The sequence below is a fragment of the Marmota flaviventris genome, chromosome 6 (assembly GCF_047511675.1).
Source record: "Marmota flaviventris isolate mMarFla1 chromosome 6, mMarFla1.hap1, whole genome shotgun sequence".
Taxonomy (NCBI): Eukaryota; Metazoa; Chordata; class Mammalia; order Rodentia; family Sciuridae; genus Marmota; species Marmota flaviventris.
The window spans coordinates 62,805,987-62,825,401 of record NC_092503.1 but is presented as its reverse complement, the minus strand read 5'-3'; the positions used below and the strand labels follow the sequence as shown (position 1 = coordinate 62,825,401).

The 19,415-nt window shown below is 38.7% G+C and overlaps 1 protein-coding gene across 7 annotated transcripts in view; it reads right to left on the bottom strand.

The window, feature by feature from the left end:
- Ccnc (cyclin C) overlaps positions 1 to 3,127 on the bottom strand; it is a 40,513-nt gene extending 37,386 nt beyond the window's left edge. For 2 of the 7 annotated variants that reach the window (XM_027928113.2, XM_027928114.2), the window contains exon 1: positions 2,864 to 3,114. In XM_027928113.2, coding sequence (XP_027783914.1) covers positions 2,864 to 2,895 — 32 coding nt within the window. In that variant the 5' untranslated portion in view covers positions 2,896 to 3,114. Of the gene's footprint in view, positions 1 to 2,863 lie in introns of all 7 variants that reach the window. The other 5 variants (XM_071613182.1, XM_027928115.2, XM_027928118.2 and 2 more) reach the window with 5 other exon arrangements.
- Positions 3,128 to 19,415: the final 16,288 nt, after the last annotated feature.

The window sequence follows — 19,415 nt, the reverse complement described above, 5'->3', positions numbered from 1 at the left end:
TATTTTTATGTGGTGCTGAGGATCGAACCCAGCACCCTGCGCATGCCAGGCGAGCGCGTTACTGCTTGAACCACATCCCCAGCCCTCAAATAATACCTTTATAATTCATCTTTGCATATTTGGCTAATAATATATTTGAAATAATTTCCTAGAAATAGAGCCAATGGGCTAGGCATGATGGCTCACACCTATAATCCAGTGGCTCAGGAGACTGAGGCAGGAGGATCTCAAGTTCAAAGCCAGACTCAGCAAAAGCAAGGCACCCTTGCTAGATTTTTCTATCATTGAGATCATGGCTTCATAAAGAAAACTGGATAGCTTTCCTTCTTTCTTCATTAACTGGAACAAATTCAACAGCAGATGCTCTTGAAAATTGGAAAGAATTTACCCATGAAATAACAATGTGTTTTTTAAGGATATCTGTCTGGTAATTTTCTTAATTTGGTTCGGCTTTCAAATTTATTACCACAGCAATAACCCAAAAGTACTCTGAGTTTATTTACTTTTCCCATTCTTAATTTTCTACCATCTCTTTTTCCTTTGATTTAATTAGCAGTGATTTAGCCTTCTTCTCTTTTGGTTCTCCTAAAGAACCAACTCATCATTTTTTTCCTTTTAATAAACTGATTTCAATATTATTTTATTAAGTCTTTCTGTATTTTTGGCTTATTTCACAGTTCCTTTTATAATACAGTATTTTTAAAGGCGATTTATATTCTTTCCCATTTATGCAGGAGTGGAAAATGTTGATTTTCTAAAAAATTGGGCTTTGACTACATCACATATATGTTGATCTCATATTTTTTTTAGGTATAATTATTACGGTTAAGTTTTCTCTCTGCTACAATAAGGTAGCTGTTGATTTTGTAATTTTAATTTTTGTTACCTGTTCATTCATTCAATCAACTAGCAAATCTGATGACCTTCTACTTTCATTGTGTTTTGGTTACAATGTGTTTTTCTAATTCAACTTTCTAAAATATACTATGACTTGTGCAATAATTTCAACTCTACAGTCATTGTATTTTTTTAAGATAAATTTCACTAACAAATATTTTAATAGTTTTTCTCACAGTACTTTGCAAAATAAACCTAGAAGACTTATAAGTACTCCCATTTCATCAAAGAGCACATGTAAGATTCACAATTATTTTCACATGCAACTGCGAAAAAACCTGACATTAATGTAAAATAAGAAAACTTGAAATACAGCATGCTTCATACCTGTTTTCCGTTCTCACCATATTCACATAAAACAATGACCTTTGGGGTTTTTTTTGTTTTGTTTTGTTTTTTTCTGGTGGTTGTTTGCTTTTGTGCTCGGGACAGGACCCAGGGCCTTGTGCATATTAGGCAAGTCCTCTACCACAGCCCTGTTCATTTTTTCAAAGAACTGTCATATCTTTCCTACTTATTACCTTGGGTAGATCAGGAATTCCATGATTCTCAAAGGATTTGAGTAAAGCCAAGCAGCCCCTTCCTCTGGGTCAATTCAAATTGGGAGGCAAGGATAGTTATTGAAAAGCCCATTTAATTTTATAATTTTGTATTTGAAAAGTGAAAAAAAAATGGTTTAGAATAATAACAGTAAGTGAAAGCATAACAAAAATGCTCTTAAAAGGGGAGGCAAGATCTTTGTTTAAAAAACTGAAAAACCTCTGACAATCAACAGGCAGCTATCGGTCAATTTCTCAGGTTCTTTCAAAGTTTATCATAATATTTCTTCTCCACTATTTGAACTTTCTATTTCAACTGTCCAAGTAAATATTTCAGAAGTAAAAGCAATACAATATAAAAGTGATATGGCCCATATGAAAGCTTCTATGGCACTTCATATCCCCAGAATGATGTTACCGCAAGAAAGGACACGCTTTTGGGAAAACAGGTTTAAGTCCACTGTTTCTTTTTTTTCCTCACACAAACATAAAAAATCGGTGAATAACAGGAACCGATCCTACTCAAAATAAAAATTTAAATTAGCTATTAATGCTCTTGGCATTAAAATTATTCACACTAGGATATTTTCTTTATCAAGTTCTGTTCATCTTTCAACTAAATGGTGTTAAAGTCTAGTCCATGTTTAATTAGTCCCATCAAGCACCTTCTTGCCTACTTAAACAAATATATTTAGAGGTAAATATTTTTACTATTACTCCAACTCGTCCACGGTGACCAACAAACAAAAACCTATACATGAAAAAGGCTAAATGTACAGGTAAACAAAAATCAATGGAAAGCCTGCTTTTAAAACAAAATATAAAATAAACGGCAAAGAAATGAATAAATTTTGAGAGGCCTATACCTTGTGAGGGTAAAACTCCATGAAGGCATTACTGTAAAGGCAGCAAACGGTTAGCAAGCAGAAACAAGCCTGACTTCCTCCTCTCCTCGGAATATTAAAACCAATCAAAATAGGTAAATGACAAAAGAGCCATTTCCCTGAACGCATCCTAGGCAAAAACAAGCCACAACTATGCGGAACCGGCAATCTCACAACCGTAAACTGAGTCACACCTCACATATCTGTGCCCACCTCATCTCACGCTCAGGCCTAGATAACCCAAGAACCCGAAATGAAAACTCCTGAATCTTTTTTCCAGGATATTGAACCCCTTTCTCCATCCTTCCTGCTCACAGATCCACCACCGCCCCGCGCCCAAGAAACTCGGCATGTGTAGGGAGGAGAGTCGCCTCAATACCGTGCATTTCACTTCTGGTTCTGCGGCCTCTCGGGGGCACCTCGAGGGGCACCCCTCATCAGCGCTTGGGACGTGGGCTGGGTTCCAGGCCCAGGAGAGTCCAAGGCCCCGTCCTCACCTCCCACTAACAACCGCCCCGGGCGAGAACATGGAATATCACTTACTAGTGGGAGCTCTGCCAAAAGTTCCCTGCCATGGAACACAGTTTGCCCTGATAAAAAAGCACCAGCCGGCGGAGCGGCTCGCGGAGCGACCATAGACCCAGCCGGTCGGATAACCGCGCTCCTGGATCAGATCAGCTCGGCTCCGCTCCGCCGCTACGACGGCGACAGGAAGAGGACGGCACCCAATTCTCCTCGATGCCGGCCAGCAACACTCAATTGTATAAACCCGTTCCTACCAACAAAAGTTCCGGCGCGGCTAGCAGTAGAGGAGGAAGGAGAGAAGCGTGAGTGCTAAGATAGGAGACCGGAACTAGTGATTCCGTGGGCTCGCGGTGGTGGGAAAGCTCTCGCGAGACCTTATGACGATTTCGGCCAAGAGCCGGCAGGGCCTCGACTTCTCTCCTTTGAAGTGGATTGTGTGACTGCTGTGCCTTGGAATGAGCGTCCTGGTTTGAGGTCTCGTTATTTCATCGTCCTGACCTCCAAAACAGCATTCTGTTATTGTAATAAAATATAAGATTTTGTGGTATCACTTCTTTTTCCTGCAATTGGAAAGAAAGAAATGAAGACGATTTTGGATCAAGTGATGTTAGTGGCGTTCCTGATAGCACAAAGCTTGGCGTATTCTTAATGGAGTTCTTTCAGAGTGATGAAAGCAGTTTCAGAGCAACAGTGTTTCAGTGCCACAGCAAGTTTTGCACAATATCTAAAACATGTTATGAACACATATGCACATGTACAAGACGAAGTAATGTTTCTGCGTTTTCCCTTTCTGTTATCATTGTAATATTGCATTTAAAACATTTTTTTCTAAATGGAAACACCTAAAGTTTGTTCATGGAAGAATTCTGAGGCAGTTTTGTACAATAGTTTTCTCAGATAGGTGGAAATCAATTAGGATATGGTTAACCAAATGAGATAACCGTTTTCCTAAATGAAATGGAACAGAATTATTAGATATGTCAGAAATAGCAAGAGTATATTTTAATTTGATTAAGTTGTACAAATATTGTGTCAAGATGCGAATGCATTTATTATTAGGTGAATTAGTCTTGATGAGCTAGAATAGGCTGAAGTAAGGCAACAACTCTCCATTCTTATTGCTGATATTCATAGCTTAACATTAAAGTATTTTACATTTATATCACTCCTATGAATTCCCATAAAGTTGGTTTGCCTTCTTTGATTCCATCTTGATAATCTTTGCTTCCAACTTAAAATCTTTCTAGAGAGAGCACAGAGGACTTAACTGGCTCTTAATCAGAAGCGTTGAAGAAGAAACCACAATCCTTATGACACATTGACCAGAATACACACCTGCCTCCAACTTAATTACCAGGGATGCTGAGAAATGTGGGGGAATATATATTTGTGAACACTGCAGATTATAGTCAAAATGTTTGAAAGACATTATCTTAATGAACTGCAGTCTATGGGCTCTTCTCAGAGGTTTAAGATTTCTCCAACTCTATTTTTTGGGGTTTTTTTTTTTGGTTTTTGTTTTGTCAGCCTGGCATCATCCAGAAGATGAGGATTCTGTGAGAAATTACTAGTGTTTATGTGTTCCAATTACAATTTTTTTCTGTCATTGTACTTAATTCTGTTTGATGCCTAATTCTGCACTCTTTCTTCCACAAAACAGCTTATTCATCTCTGTATCCTCATTAGTTCAGGGCATAACACAGAGTAGGCACAGAAAATACTGGAATTTGAAACTTATTCTTACGTAATTAGAGAAAGTGTGGGGTTTTGTTTCATTTCGTTTTGTTTGGTGTGTGTGTGTTTGTTTGTTTGTGCTACTGGGAATTGAACCCAGGATCTTGCACATGCTAGGCAAGCACTGAGCTACATCCCCAACCCTTTTTATTTTTTATTTTAAGACAAAGTCTTGCTAAGTTGCCCAGGCTGGCCTTGAATTTACAATCCTTTCGTCTCAGCTTCCTGATTAGCTGGGATTACAGGCATTTGCCATCACACTTGAGGAACTGGTGTGCTTTAATGTAATGTTACAGATACAAAACTAGGTTGAAAGGGTGACAGCTTAGTGCTGTAGTGCATGCCTGTAATCCCAGGTTCTCCAGAGACAGGAGGATCTTGAGTTCAAGGCCAGCCTCAGCAATTTAGCAAGACCCTGTATAAAAATTCCTGTCTAAAATTTTAAAAAGGGCTCTAGCTTGGTGGTAGAGTACTTCTGAGTTTAATCTCCAGTACAAAAAAAAAAAAAAAAAAACCACACACACACACACACACACACACAAAGAAACCACAGCAAATTATTAGAATTATGAAAAAATCTTTCTGGGAGATTTTTTTAGACATTTTACCAGAAGTCCAACATAGAACTTCTATTTACAATGTTGTTGCTCTACTTTCCATCCAGAAAAGTAAATGCCCAGCAGCACCCAATACCCGCAGGGACCTTGCAGGTTAGGGACCTGAGGCTTAGGCTTCCTTAGTTACAGGGTAAATTACCCTTGAAGTAAATCACTCTTCATTCAGTAAATATAGGATGAATTAAACTTATTTAACCCCCCCAAAAGTTAACATTATTTAAGGATAGCTTTGTTAGAGCAAATTACAAAGTTGTAAACTAAATTCTATGTGCAAAAGAATTGATGAGCCATACAGATTTGCTTTTTTGACCAGATTTTCAACCTTTTCTTTATAATGTTAGGAGTATTATTTTTCAACCCTTTCTATCCACATAATTTAAACAATAAATAAATCAATATTATCCTTTCCAATTTTCAATCTACCTTTTCCTTTTTAAACAGAGATGTGTTCAATAAATTCCTAATAATTCTTACTAGTGTTTATCCTCTTGTGACAAGAAAACATTTATCCTTTTTCTTCTTCAAGTGCTTTCACCAACAGCATGAATACATTTATAGTGTCCTTATCAAGTGACTTTGAGAGCAACAAGCACAGTTAGAATCCAGTCCTTCTGATTCTTAGTGCAATAAATTTGCACCCAGCTATACAGCTTTAATAGAACTATCAAGACTATTTATTCCAGGTGTGGTATAAATTACTTCTCTGAAAAACTATTGTTAGAAACTGTCTTCTCATTTTTAATTAAACTATGATCTTAATTATTTTGTTGGTACTTTTAGTCTTTATTGTAAAAAATATCCCCTCCTCTACTTAGTCATTCATTGTTCCTCTCTTTATTCCTGGATACCTATATTTTTTTGAAGATGACTAAACCCCTAAATTGTGGTAAAGTGTACTAGTGAAGAATTCAGTCTTTATACTAATCTTCAGGATATACAAAGAACTTGAAAAAAACTTTTGAGTTTTTGAAACCCAAATAACCCAATCAATAATTGGGCAAAGACTGAAGAGGCACTTCACAGAAAAAGAAATACGAATGACCAAAAAAAAAAAAAAAAAAAAAGAAAGAAAGAAAATAAAAATGTTAAACATTTCTAGCAATTAGAGAAATGCAAATTAAAACTACACTGAGACTCCATCACACTCCAGTCAGAATAAAAATTATCAAGAAAACAAGTAGCAATAAATGTTGATGAGAATATGGCGGAAAATGTTCACTTTTACATTGCCGGTGGGATGGCATATTGGTGCAACCAGTCTGGAAAGAAGTATGGAGATTCCTAAGAAAACTTAGAAAGGAACTACCACTAGACCCAGTTATCTCACTCCTCAGCTTATAGGACTTAAAATCAGCATATTGCAGTGATGCAGCCACATCAATGTTTACAACAATTAAATTCACAATAGCCAAATATGGAACCAACCTATGTTCCCTTCAACAGATAAATAGACAAAGAAAATGTGGTGTGTATATATATATACCATGAAATATTACTCAGCCATAAAAAAATAATGACTTTATGGCATTTGCCGGTAAATGGATGGAACTGGAAACATCACGCTAAGTGAAATAAGCCAATCCCCAAAACCCAAAGGCAGAATGTTCTCTCTGATATATGGATGCTAACCCATAACAAGGGAGGAGAGGGAATGGAAATATAGAAGTTAATTGGATTAGACAATGGGGAATGAAGGGAAGGGAATGGGAGGGGAATAGAAAAGACAGGATAGATTAGACATAACTTGCCTATGCTCATATATGAATACATGACCAGTGTAACTCCACATTATGTTCAACCACAAGAATGAGATCGAAATCGTAATGAGTTGAACTCCATGTATGTATAATATGTCAAAATACATCCTACTGTCATATATATCTAAAAACAACAAATAATTACATGGAGGAAAAAAAAGAACTCATTCTCTAGACTAGACTGACTGGGTTCAAATAATAATTTTGCCACAGGTTAGGTGTCTAACCTTGATTTAAAATATTTAGCTATTCTGAACCTCAGTTCTTCATCTGTGAAACAGGGAAAATCATAGTACCTAAGTAAGTCATGTGGATGCTGTAAGATTTAAATGAACATTAAATGAAATTTAAATAGTGCCTGGTACATGGTAAGACCTCAACAACTTTTAGCTCTTTATTATTTACAACAAGTCTAGACTCTATAATGTAGATCATGAAGAACTTTGTTTTTAGAGATACTGCTTACCTTGGGGAAAAAATATTTGCTCTGTCGTACCACAAACCTTTGACACTATAACAGAATTGTAGTCTGCAAAGAAAATAATCAAATATGTTGATTTGCAATGTGCCAACTTTACACATGCCATTGGGCATTTTTTCTGCCCTATATACTCCCAGATTTGGAGTCCCCAGAGAATTTAGGGGATTCTAGAATTCACCTTTTGTTCTTAGTCCAAAATGGCCTTTGAGAGAATAAAATGCATGAATTAGAAACCTTAGAACTAGAGCCCAGGATTCTTATTGTCAGAAGATCCCAGGACTAAAATATGGTTCATTACTAAGAAGATTCCCGAGAACACGGAACGTCCACACAATTGGTGAACATCTGCAATTCAGTCAAGGTGATTCATATAGGGAAGTCTATTTGGATTGTGACTGTAACTAAAATATTGCACCTAATTATTGTATTATTTTGCTTTTTAAAAGATGGAATTTAAGAAAGGGAAATTTATGGAATCTATAAGTGGAGGTAAGAAAAATCAAATTTTGGCAAGATGTTACTTTTGTACTATTGCTATTACAAATTACTACAAATTTTGTGGCTTAAACCAACACAAATTTATTATCTTACAGTTCTAGAGGTCAGAAATCCTAAATGGGTTACAAGGTGTCAACATGTCTGTTCAGTTCTAAAGTTTCTGGAGGATAAAGTGGTTCTCTGGATTTTCCAGCTTCTAGAGGTTCCCACATTCCTTGACTCTTGGCCTCTTTCCATCTTCAATGCCAGAAATGGCTGGAAGCATCTTTCTCTCATTGCATTACTATGACATTGACTCTTACACCTCCCTCTTCCATACTTAAAAGTAACTTTGTGATCATTACACTGAGTCCGCCTGAATAATCTAGGATAATCTTATTTTAAATTCCGTTGGTTAGCAAACTTAATTTTATTTGGAACCCTAATTACTCCTTGCCATGTAATAGAACATATTCATAGGTTCTGGGGATGAGGATGTGGACATTTTAGGAAATCATTACTTTGACTACAAAAGGTCCAGATTGTTCAGTGCTCGGCTCCACAGACAAGCATCTAGGTTCTTCAATAGGGATATTCTTTTTTTTTTTTTTTTTTGGTACCAGGGACTTAACTAAGGGGGTACTCAACCATGGAGCCACACCCCCAGCTTACTGCCATGCTGTTGCTGAGGCTGGCTTTGAACTTGCGATTCTCCTGTCTCAGCCTCCCAGTAGAAATATATATATATATATATATATATATATATATATATATATATATATACACACACACACACACATATATATGCATATATATATATTAGTTGTTGATAGACCTTTATTTATTTATACATGATGCTGAGAATCAAACCCAGTGCCTCACACATGCCAGGCAAGTATGCTACCGCTGAGCTACAGCCAGAGCCCCCGGTAGGAATATTCTTAAAACAGAAATGGTTTTTATAATTTGATAGGATGGACTTCAATTTCTATTGATCTAATTTTATATACCAAGAACCAAGAACTCTTCCCATAATATTTCAGCTTCTCACATGGATTTGACTATAGAAGCATAACATTTTGAGCAGTGAACAAAAGTAGTTGGTAAGTTTGGCAATCATTATTATCCTTATAAATCAATAAATTCATACTTGTTTTTTAATATATGAGTTTCTGTGGGCTTGATTAATGTAAATTCACATCTAGGAGATAATGTAGACCTGGTAAACTAATAGCTCATTTTTTTTTTTGAGTCTGTAAAAATAAAGGCCAGATCTCCAGACCCTGGGGAATCCATCTGCTCAGTATTCTTCCCAAATTATTGAAATCTGACTTTGATACATTTTTCTCTTCAAAATGATGTTCAGAGAAGATCTCACCATCTATACATGGACTAGATACCCTCTTTATATCCATTATCCCTGGAACACTGGACAGTTTCTTTCCTTTTCATTTATTCTTATTTCAAACCTATATGTTATTATTAGCTTCTTTAGGTTGCAAAGTTAGTTCCATAAATTTATAATTCACTATAAATAGAAATATGATTGGCAATAGAATTATGATTGGAAAAGAGTCCAGAAATGAAGAATATTTCTGTATATTTCTTGGTTTTTGTTTCAACTGGCCTATGCTATCTCCTCATTTGGGGTATTTTCTGTCTACTACAAGTCTCTACTATTGTAACTTTAGTTTGTACGTTGCTTAGTATTTCTCTACAACATGAACTTTCAACTTTATTTCCACTCTACCTCCCTTCTCTCCTTATTTCTTTTGTTTGTTTGTTTATATAGGGGCCTCATACATAAAAAATTTTTCTGGCATCCCACACATGTAGGGGGGCAGCCCTGATCAGAAAAATCATGCTTTTCTTAGAATGGTCAGTGATCCTTAACCTTAACTGTACTTGGGAGGTATGTGGGGTGCTTCTAAAATGTTCCATTTCTCAGACTCTACCTCAAGACCAAATGTCTTCTATAAAACAAATACACGTAAAAATATATACACACATTTTGTGCTTATTATGTTTGAGCAAGGAGGCATAAGTGGAAGGATATGTGTGATAGGAGGGGTGAGGGTGTAACTCAGTGGTAGAATGCATATTTATCATGTGTGATGCCTAGGTGGTTTGATCCTCAGCACCACAAAAACAAATAAATAAAATAAAAAGATAATAGGATTAGTGGGATAGACTCAACGGAGTCACTGTTAGGGTTTGAAATTTGGGGCAAATTTTTTGTGGGGTCACTTTCTGTATTTGTATTTGATTTTAAAATGTATTTTATGGGCCAGCACAGTGGTGTGCACCTGTAATCCCAGTGGCTCAGGAGACTGAGGCAGGAGGATCCCAAGTTCAAACCCAGCCTCCGCAACTTAGCCAGGCACTAAGCAACTCAGTGAAACCCCGCCTCTCAATAAAAAATACAAAAGAAAAAAAAAATAGGACCTGGGGATGTGACTCAGTGGTTGAGTGCTGAGTGCCCCTGGGCTCAATCCCCAGTACCAAAAAAACAAAACAAAAAGTACTCTATGGGAAATTTTAATGCTGAAGACAAAAAACAACTGTGTATAAATACTGTACCCTAATTTTTAAATTTCTCACAGAAGTATGGATAAATAATTCTCTGCCTGCTTTACTTGTATAGTAAGTAGATAATGGAAGTCAGGTTTCTCACTATCACAGAAAGAAGGGAGGAAGAACAGAATAAATCATGGAAATAGATTGGAGTTGAGATTATATAATAAACTAATTTTTATAGATAGATAGATAGATAGATAGATGCTGTCTTGGTCTAGCCACTATAACAAAATGCCTTAGAATAAATAATTTATAAACACAGAAATTCATTGCTCAAGTAGAAAAGTCCAAGATCAAAGCACCAGCAGATTCAATGTCTAGTGAGAGCTCATGCTCTGCTTCACAGATGGCACACAGATGGCACACTCCAGTCATGTTCTCACATTGTGTAAGGGGTGAACAAGCTCTTTCAGACATCTTTTATGGGGGCACTAATCCCATTCATGAGGATGGAACTCTTGTGACTTAATCCTCTCCCCAAAGTCCCACTTAATGCTACATTGGGGATTAGATTTCAACATATAAGTTTTACAGTGACAGAAATATTCAGACCATAGCATATACACAGTAAATATAGAAATATTTATAGGTGTGTTGGTATACACATATATATTTCCTAATGCTATCTGCTGAGAGGGACTAAAAGTAATGATACCCCTATTGCAATGAGCACACTCACATCCAAATCTTGGTTTCTAAATACCATTTTTCAATAAAAACAAACAAACAAACAAACACCTAGGAATGTCTGAAGAAAAATAATTTTTTATTTTAAATTCTTTATTTGAGAAAGGAGAGGGACAGGAGTCCTGGGTGGGTGCAGCTGGAACAGGGGCTGGTGAGAAGGCTTTCCCTCCCTCCTTTCTCTTCAATCCAATGACTCCCACCTCACTTCCATACCCACTTGGATAGCATTCCTCCAGCAAGGCCTTTCTGTTTCCATCTAAGAGGTCCACCTTAAGAGAGGCCAGGACCCTTAATTTTTCCTAAACCACAAGTTTCCTTTGGGATCACACTCCTTTCTCTGTTGACCAGTACCATGGGGCACACATACTTTTTCGTCCCTGTCTTGAGCATCACCCAGAAAAGGTTAATTCTAAGGCTGGACAGAGGAAATATAAGGTAAGTCTGATATATCTTATACTGCCAGAAAGTAAGAAAAGAAGTGATCAAAAAACCAAAGAATGGGAATGTTTCAAAAGGACACTTGAAAGAGATCCCAATAGCTTAAACTGGAACAATTAGAGCAACATAAACTATATCAGTCAGAGCTCTCCTGAGAAACATAATGAACAGGAAATTTGTAAAGTTTCACTTGATTTTAGAAGCTAAAAAGTACCCCAGTCTTCTGTCTGCAGCCAGAGACCCAGGAAAGCCAGTTCTACTTCAAGCCTGAAGTCCTGAGAATAACATATATGGATGTCCAAGGGCAAGAGAAGATGGATATCCCAGCTCCAGAAGACAAAGGGAATTTACCCTTGTTTTGCTTTTTTGTTCTCTTTGAACCTTTAAAATATGATGAGATGAGACCCACCCTCATAAATTAGGATTATTATCTTTGCTCCATCTAATGAGTCAAATGTTAATCTTTTTCAGAAATGCCTTCATAGACACATCAGAAATAGTGTTTTGCCAGTTATCTAGGCATTCCTTAATCAAGCCAAGTTGACACATAAAATTAACCATTACCATACAAAATACTGTAGTATTATAAGCCAAATAATAAAATAAATATACCTAAATTCATATTAATATATATGGATTTCTTGAATAAATAAATTAAAATGGGTAAAAAGAGATGAATCTTCCTTCCTAAAGACTTTCAAATAATACATATACAGTGGTCTCTTATCCACAGTTTCACTTTCCATGGTTTCAATTACTTGTGGTTGATCACAGTTCAAACATTCTTACATTCATCTTGACTCTTTTTTTTTAATATTTAGTTTTTAGTTTTCGGCAGACACAACATCTTTGTTTGTACGTGGTGCTGAGGATTGAACCCTGGGGATTGAACCCGGGCCTCACACATGCCAGGCAAGCGCGCTACCACTTGAGCCACATCCCCAGCCCTCATCTTGACTCTTTCAAGAGAAACCACATTCACATAACTTTACTAGTGTATATTGTCATATTGTTCTATTAATAATTGTATTAATTATCATAGTTAAACTCTGTGCCTAATTTATAAATTAAACTTTATTATTAATATGCATATAGAGAAAACAGTATGCATAGAGTTGGGCTTGTCTTGCTGTTTTTGGAATCCACACCTTGGAATATTTCCCTGTAGATAACTATTATAAATACTCCTTCCTCCATGAATTGGAACTTGATCCATCCCTCCTTGAGTATAGGCTGAATTCAGTGTCTTACTTCCAAAGAACAGATGGGGGAAGCAGAAAAATTGTAACTTTATAGTGAAAACATGAGACAAATATTACCTGAAAGTAATCTCGGTTACTACCATCCACAATGAAGTCATGTTGACAGGAAGATCTCAAGTTTGAGGCCAGTCTCAGCAACTTAGTGAGACCCTCAGGAAATGATTGAGGTCTTGTCTCAAAATAAAGAACTGGGGGTGTAGTTCAGTGGTAAAGTTCCCCTGGGTTTAAACCCTAGTACCAATAAGTAGATTGATTCATTACTTAATCAATCAATTAATTAAAACAGTGGGTAAATAAGAATGGGAAAATGGAGGAAACTTGACATATTTTTCTTTCCTTTTTTCCTCCTCTTTTTGATGCCATTGGAGAAGGAAATCAAGGCATATAGAGTACAGTTGAAGACTTCAAGTGGTCTTATGGAAATTATTTATTTGACAGACCTGAGTAGTGGGAACATGAGGAGATAACTCTATAGACTGGGCCTACTGTGCTGACCCCCATATGCTTCCTTTTAAGAAGTAATTTATCTGAGACCACTCTGGCCTCATTCTGGCCTAAGTCAATAGGGTATGCTACATTCTTCAACCTGTTATCAAGAAAAATGCTGGCCCATCTTATAATCCTTGCTTATAAGAAAAACACAAGCAACCCTAAAGGAGGGACGTCTGTAACCTTTACACAGACCAGATTCGGGGAGACAGGATGTTTAGAAGCATAGTGCCCTCAAACATAAAGTCTATAAGAACAAGTTCTAACTAGAACTGGTCAGCATGGGCCAAAGTCACCCAGAATTGCCTTGGATCTTTAGCATGTAATTATAATAGTAAACTCTCCAATGCTGCAGTGGGGACTTGATGTAATCCTGTTGTTAGTCAAAAGATGAAAGGTGGATCTGGATGGTACATTCTAGAAACTTCTCCTGCAACTCCCAATAAAACTGGAAGGTAGGAGGGGTACGAGTCCCTTTCCTCTCTGAGAGCACCCATTTTTCTCCCTTTCTCTTTTGAAAGTGTTTCCCCTTTTTCCTTTTCCTTCTAATCAACTCCTGCCTGCTACTATTTGAGATTCACGTGAAATTCTTCACAAGATTGCAAGAACTACAACCAGTGATCATAGATACCCGAGGGTTACTTCCCTTCTGCAGGTGGATCTTCCTCTGTAAAAGTAACACTGGAACAAGAGAAATAGGCATATATGACTAATAAGAGAAGCACCTTGAATGCACTGATTTAAAATTTCTCCTTGATAGTAGATGATAGGGACCAGTGGGGAGGAGGACAAGCAAAGGGGAAATACTGGGGAATGATGTTGGCCAAATTTTACTGTTATGTAGTATGCATGAACAAATATGTAAAAATCCCTCTATTATGTATAATCATAATGCATTATTAAAAATATGGAAAAATAAATAAAAATTTTCTGTAGTTTGAAAGCCATGGTTCAGTCATGTTGCAAAAAGATATTTAATTTGGTAAGTAGTATCACCTTATCCAGGGTTTATTTATGTATTTATTTGCTTATTATTTATGCTGGAGATTGACTCCCCCCAGAGACTCACACATGATAACCACATACTCTACCACGAAGCTATACACCAATCCTAGAGCTTTATTTATTTATTTATGGTACCAGGGATTGAATCCAGAGGCACTTAACCACTAAGCTACATCCCCAGCCCTTTATATTTTTTAAAAGACAGTATCTATTTTAAAAAGACCGGGTCTTGCTAAGTTGCTTAGGTCCTTGCTAAGTTACTGAGGCTGGCTTCAAACTTGCAATATCAGATTCCTGAAAGGTTACCATAGTTAAAAATGATTACATGTAAAATTTGATTTAGTCCTAGTAACAAGTCTATTATGTAGATATTATTTTTTAAAAAAAAATTCTTGTAGATGGACAGAATGCCTTTATTTATTTTTATGTGGTGCTAAGGATTGAACCCGGTTCCTCACACATGCTAGGCAAGTGCTCTGCCACTGAGCTACAGTCTTAGTTCTAAGTAGGTATTATTATTACATTCCCTTTATTGATGAGGTTTAAAACAGGAAGCAATTCCAGTCTATATGCCTGGAGTGTTCATGATTTCTGTACTATATTGACAGTGCCAAGAAGGAACATACTAGGTGTGCATCGATGTAGAACATAGTAAGTACCAATAAATATCACACTGCCATAGGTCCTTCCAAGGTACTAATGTACTAGGAGGTCTTCAGTAAATACTTATTAGGTAATTAAAAATTTTTTCTTTTCTGAAATGCAATTATACTGTTTAGAAATAGTGGACAGAACAGTTGACCTAAGTGTCAGACCCAGTTGCTAACAAAGGCTCTTTTATTTAACTAACCATGTGGCCTGTACAAATTATTTATCTGATGCTTAGTTTTTAGATCAGGATAATATAATATCTGCTGGGACTGATTCCCAAGGTTTGAACCATGTAAGGAAAAAAATGTAATTTGTTGAACAAATGAAAGGTTTTATAGTTTCAAATGCCAAGTTCAAGGAGGTGCATTGGAAAGGGAACCATAACTTGTAAAAACTAGTTCAACCTCTATTACACAGACTTGATCATAGAGGAAACCTAGCTCAACATTCCAGAATAAGACTGAATAATATCTTGGGAATCCCAGTTTGGTTCTACCTCTCTGGATCTATTTTCCCAATATTTTCATTGGATTCCATTACCCTAGCACCTGAATAAATCAGCTTCCTTTCCAAAATATCCAAGAGAAGAAAGTATACCACTTAGAGGCTAGACTCAGGGGAATCCTGTTCAAAGAAAGCTCCATCCTTTTTCTCTTATCCAGACCCAACATGGTCTTACGAAAATCAGAAGCTAAAACCATGTAAGAGGAAGTAAGAGGCATTGGGTAACTGGTATTATTACACACTTCTCATTTTAGAATGAGATTGTCGAAATATATTTATTTTATTATTCTTATTCCTTTGGCAATCTTTTACCTAAGTAAAAAATGCCGCAGTCTGGCTGGGCACAATTCAGGAGCCACTTGTCAAGCAGAAACGAACTTTATTTTTAGAAGACACACACACACTGCACCACAGGAGCTCTTCAGGAATTCCCTCAGAGCCCAACTGCCACCACCGGCTTCCAGCGAGCCTCTCAACCCCCACTCCTCCCGCTCTTCATGCCGATTGACTGGGTCGCATGGGCAGAGCCAAAAGAGTCCCCCAATGAGCAGCTCACTGGTCTGAAAGGGCGGGGAAACAACCCAATGAGCATCATTGCAGAGGAGCCAATCAACTGGAAGTTTGCTGGGGCCACTTCAGCTGTGGCTCTCAACAACAACAACAACAACAAAAAAAAAAAACAGAAAAGTTCATATGTCTCAAAGTCATAATGCTGCTTTGTGAGAAGGGAAAATAGGACATGATGTTAGCCCTACCTTTCTTTTTGTTTGTTTTTAGTCATTGGACTGTCTGGGTGCCCCTTCTCATTCCCTCCACTTTTTAAGTTTTGTATTCTTTGGGTCCTCTTTCACAGGACTGGAATGACAGGTTTTATTTATTGTAAAAGACATACCTTCCTCTGTAGGCCAAGATGAAATATATAGAATAACCATTACAAAGTAGGTAATTCCTCTGTAGAACACAGAGCAGATCACCGTAGGAAATCCCTCCAATCATGCTTTCATGCCTTACCTTCTCCCCTCTTCTCTCCTTATCTGTCACCCCTCTTCCCCCCCATATGCCTCCACCCACTCTCCACAGAGAGAGACATAAGTAAGGGGTAGGGAGAGGTGCTGGGCTGGGGGACGGGACTGACTCTTATTCTCACAGAGGGAGTGGTGAGGGTTTTAATTCTAATTCCCTGCCCTGTTTTCCCTCTCCTATCCTTTTTGAGGTGACCACTAGGATACTGGCCCATAATTGACATCTATCCCACAGCTTTTCTTGATAACTCTTTTTGTTGTTGTTGTTGTTTCGTTTTCATTTTTATTTTCAATCATCTGGAAATGTATGCTTCCTGAAGTCAGAGGCTGATTTCATGGCTGTATGAGGCCTGGCATGGTGAAAGCTCAACAAACAATTTGTTAAGTGAAAGAGCCAGCATTTTACTGTGCATTGCTGTGTGACAAAAATCGCTCTAGGAATCGAGAAGGAGAGTCCACCGCGCTTCCTTGTGAGACAGACAGTCTACACCTAAAATCAGTGCGCCAAGTGCTTTCTCTAATCCTGAAGACGAAGTCCGGCTGAGACCACCTCTAGGCGAGCGCTGGGTGGCGTCCGCGTCTACAAAGTCAGGCGCGGCTGGGTTGGCCTCCCCGGGGCTGCTGCTGCGCGGGTGGATCTGCGGAGCCAGCAATACACCAGGGAGAGACTTTAATGCCAGATGATTTCTCCCAACGGACGCGTCCTAGGCATTCAGCCCTGGCTCCTAGCCGCATCCCTGTGCCCCAGGGTTCGACTGCACACACCTGTCAACTGTATTTGCCCAGCTGCGGCTCAGGCCTGTGGGACTTCATAGAGTGAAGCAAAGCCCCCTCCCCCGCCCCCTTGAGGCTCCAGCCTGAAAACCAGAACTGCAGCCCAACCTCAAAAAAGAAACAAACTTCTTCCCTCGGGGTCGCTGCTTCCTCTCGACTTCACCTACTCCGCTCTAGTCCGGGGATTGAAACTCCAGGAAAGCGCACAGAGGGAAACCTCCTGGACAGATGGGGCACTGTGGTATCGAGGGCTGCCCGCCCCCTGCAAGCGGGTGCCGGGAGACTGAAAGGCCCCCTGTAAGGTGTTTTCACCTCGGTGGGCTGAGGCAAGATCGGACTGCCGCCCCCTCTCCAAGATTCGTGTTGAGATGGAACCAGAAATGTCTGGTGCCCAGAGGCTGGTTTCAACCGAAACTTCAGAGAGAGAGAGAGGTGGGGGGCGGGGAGCGCTTGACATTCCTACTGTACTTTAAACACTAAACTGCTGCGAGAGCCCTGGAGCAGGAAGCATGACCACCACGGAAGAGCTGCATCCCCTGAAAAGGACAGGGCTGTGTCCTCTGCTCTCGAGGTCAGCCTTTGCCAGCCCGGATTGGGACGCTGTGGGAAAGTACTCACCATTTTTTACTTAAGTAAAGAGCTCTGAACCCGGATTACCTTTGCCTGACATTTCCAAACACTGCCAGCCCTGCCATTGTTGTGTGGTGAAATGGGGGGGGGGGGGGGGGGAGGATAAACGGAGGATATTGCTCCATCCTGTTACTTGTGTTTTATTTAAGGTTAAGTTCACCAGATAGTTCAACTGACAAATTCTTTTTCTTTTTTTAAATTTTTTTTTAGTTATTGATGGACCTTTATTTATTTGTTTATATGTGGTGCTGAGAATGGAACCCAGTGCCTCACACATGCTAGGCACCCCAGCCCCTCAACTGACAATTTTGACATTTTCACCTACAATATTTTCTAAAAGAAAAAAAAGCCTTCATTTTTGATAAGCATGCTTTCTTTATATGAAATTAATTCTTTCATATAAAGAATTAATTTGCTCAAATGTGCACAGAAGCCCATTGCTATCTTTTACAATCACAGTCATCAATTTTCTGTACTTTTCCATAGGGTATGAATACTTACCTCCATCGCACATTTAGTTCAGCTGAAACTGTAACTCTCTGACTAAGCAGAGTTCATTTTGGACATTTGAATCTCTTTGGGAGGTAGGTATTGAACCCAGGACCCTGGATTTGCTAGGCAAGCTCTCTACCACCTTGCCACATCCCCAGCCTCAAATTTTCCTGAAAGAAGCAACCATTATAAAAAATGGTCCTTGGTAGTCTTCTGGGTCTTCCTCAAGGCAGTGAGGGACTTCCACAAGCTCTGGAATTGGTCCATTTTCTTCAGAGCATCAAAACCTTGGCTTTACTGTTGCATTGAGCCCTGGGACAGTGCCAGTGAAATAGCTAGTCTTTCTCTGTGCGTGACAGTATCTCTGTCAGTCACCAAGTTCTTCAGACATTTTGAAGACTATATAACAGTTACCTTGCAGTGCTTCTGAAAACGTGGAAGACCATATTTGAAGGGCCTGCTAAGGTATAGAATGATGCTTGTCAAACTGCGTAGAGCTGCCCCATAAAAAGCAATCTTTATGTATTCTTGGAAAGCATGAATGATGGGTGAATAAATGAAATAGAGCCCGCTCACAGGAAAAGGCCCATTAACACACTCCTAGAGATGAATGTGAGCTCTTGCTTCTCTTGTTATTTTATATCTTAATTACCAGAAAAAAAGCATTTAAAGAAATTATTTTGGAAGGCTTCTTGTCTTTGGAGCCCCATGCCAACCGGGTGCAGTCACAGCAGGCACCCGCCTCTCTGGGATTTTGGGTCCTCCTCTCCCACCTTCTTCCCGCTTTGCCCCTCACCCCTTCCCCAAGTATCGAATTACCGCAAGGTCTAGCTGGTTGAGCAATTGCTCCCAGCAAGTAAGCGGCGCTCGGTCAGGGGTGCGAGGCAGTGTAGGAACATTGAGTAGGGCGCTGAGCACCAGTGTGAAGCTATGGTGTGGGACTAGGGATAAGAAGAAATTCAGAGGTCGTCGC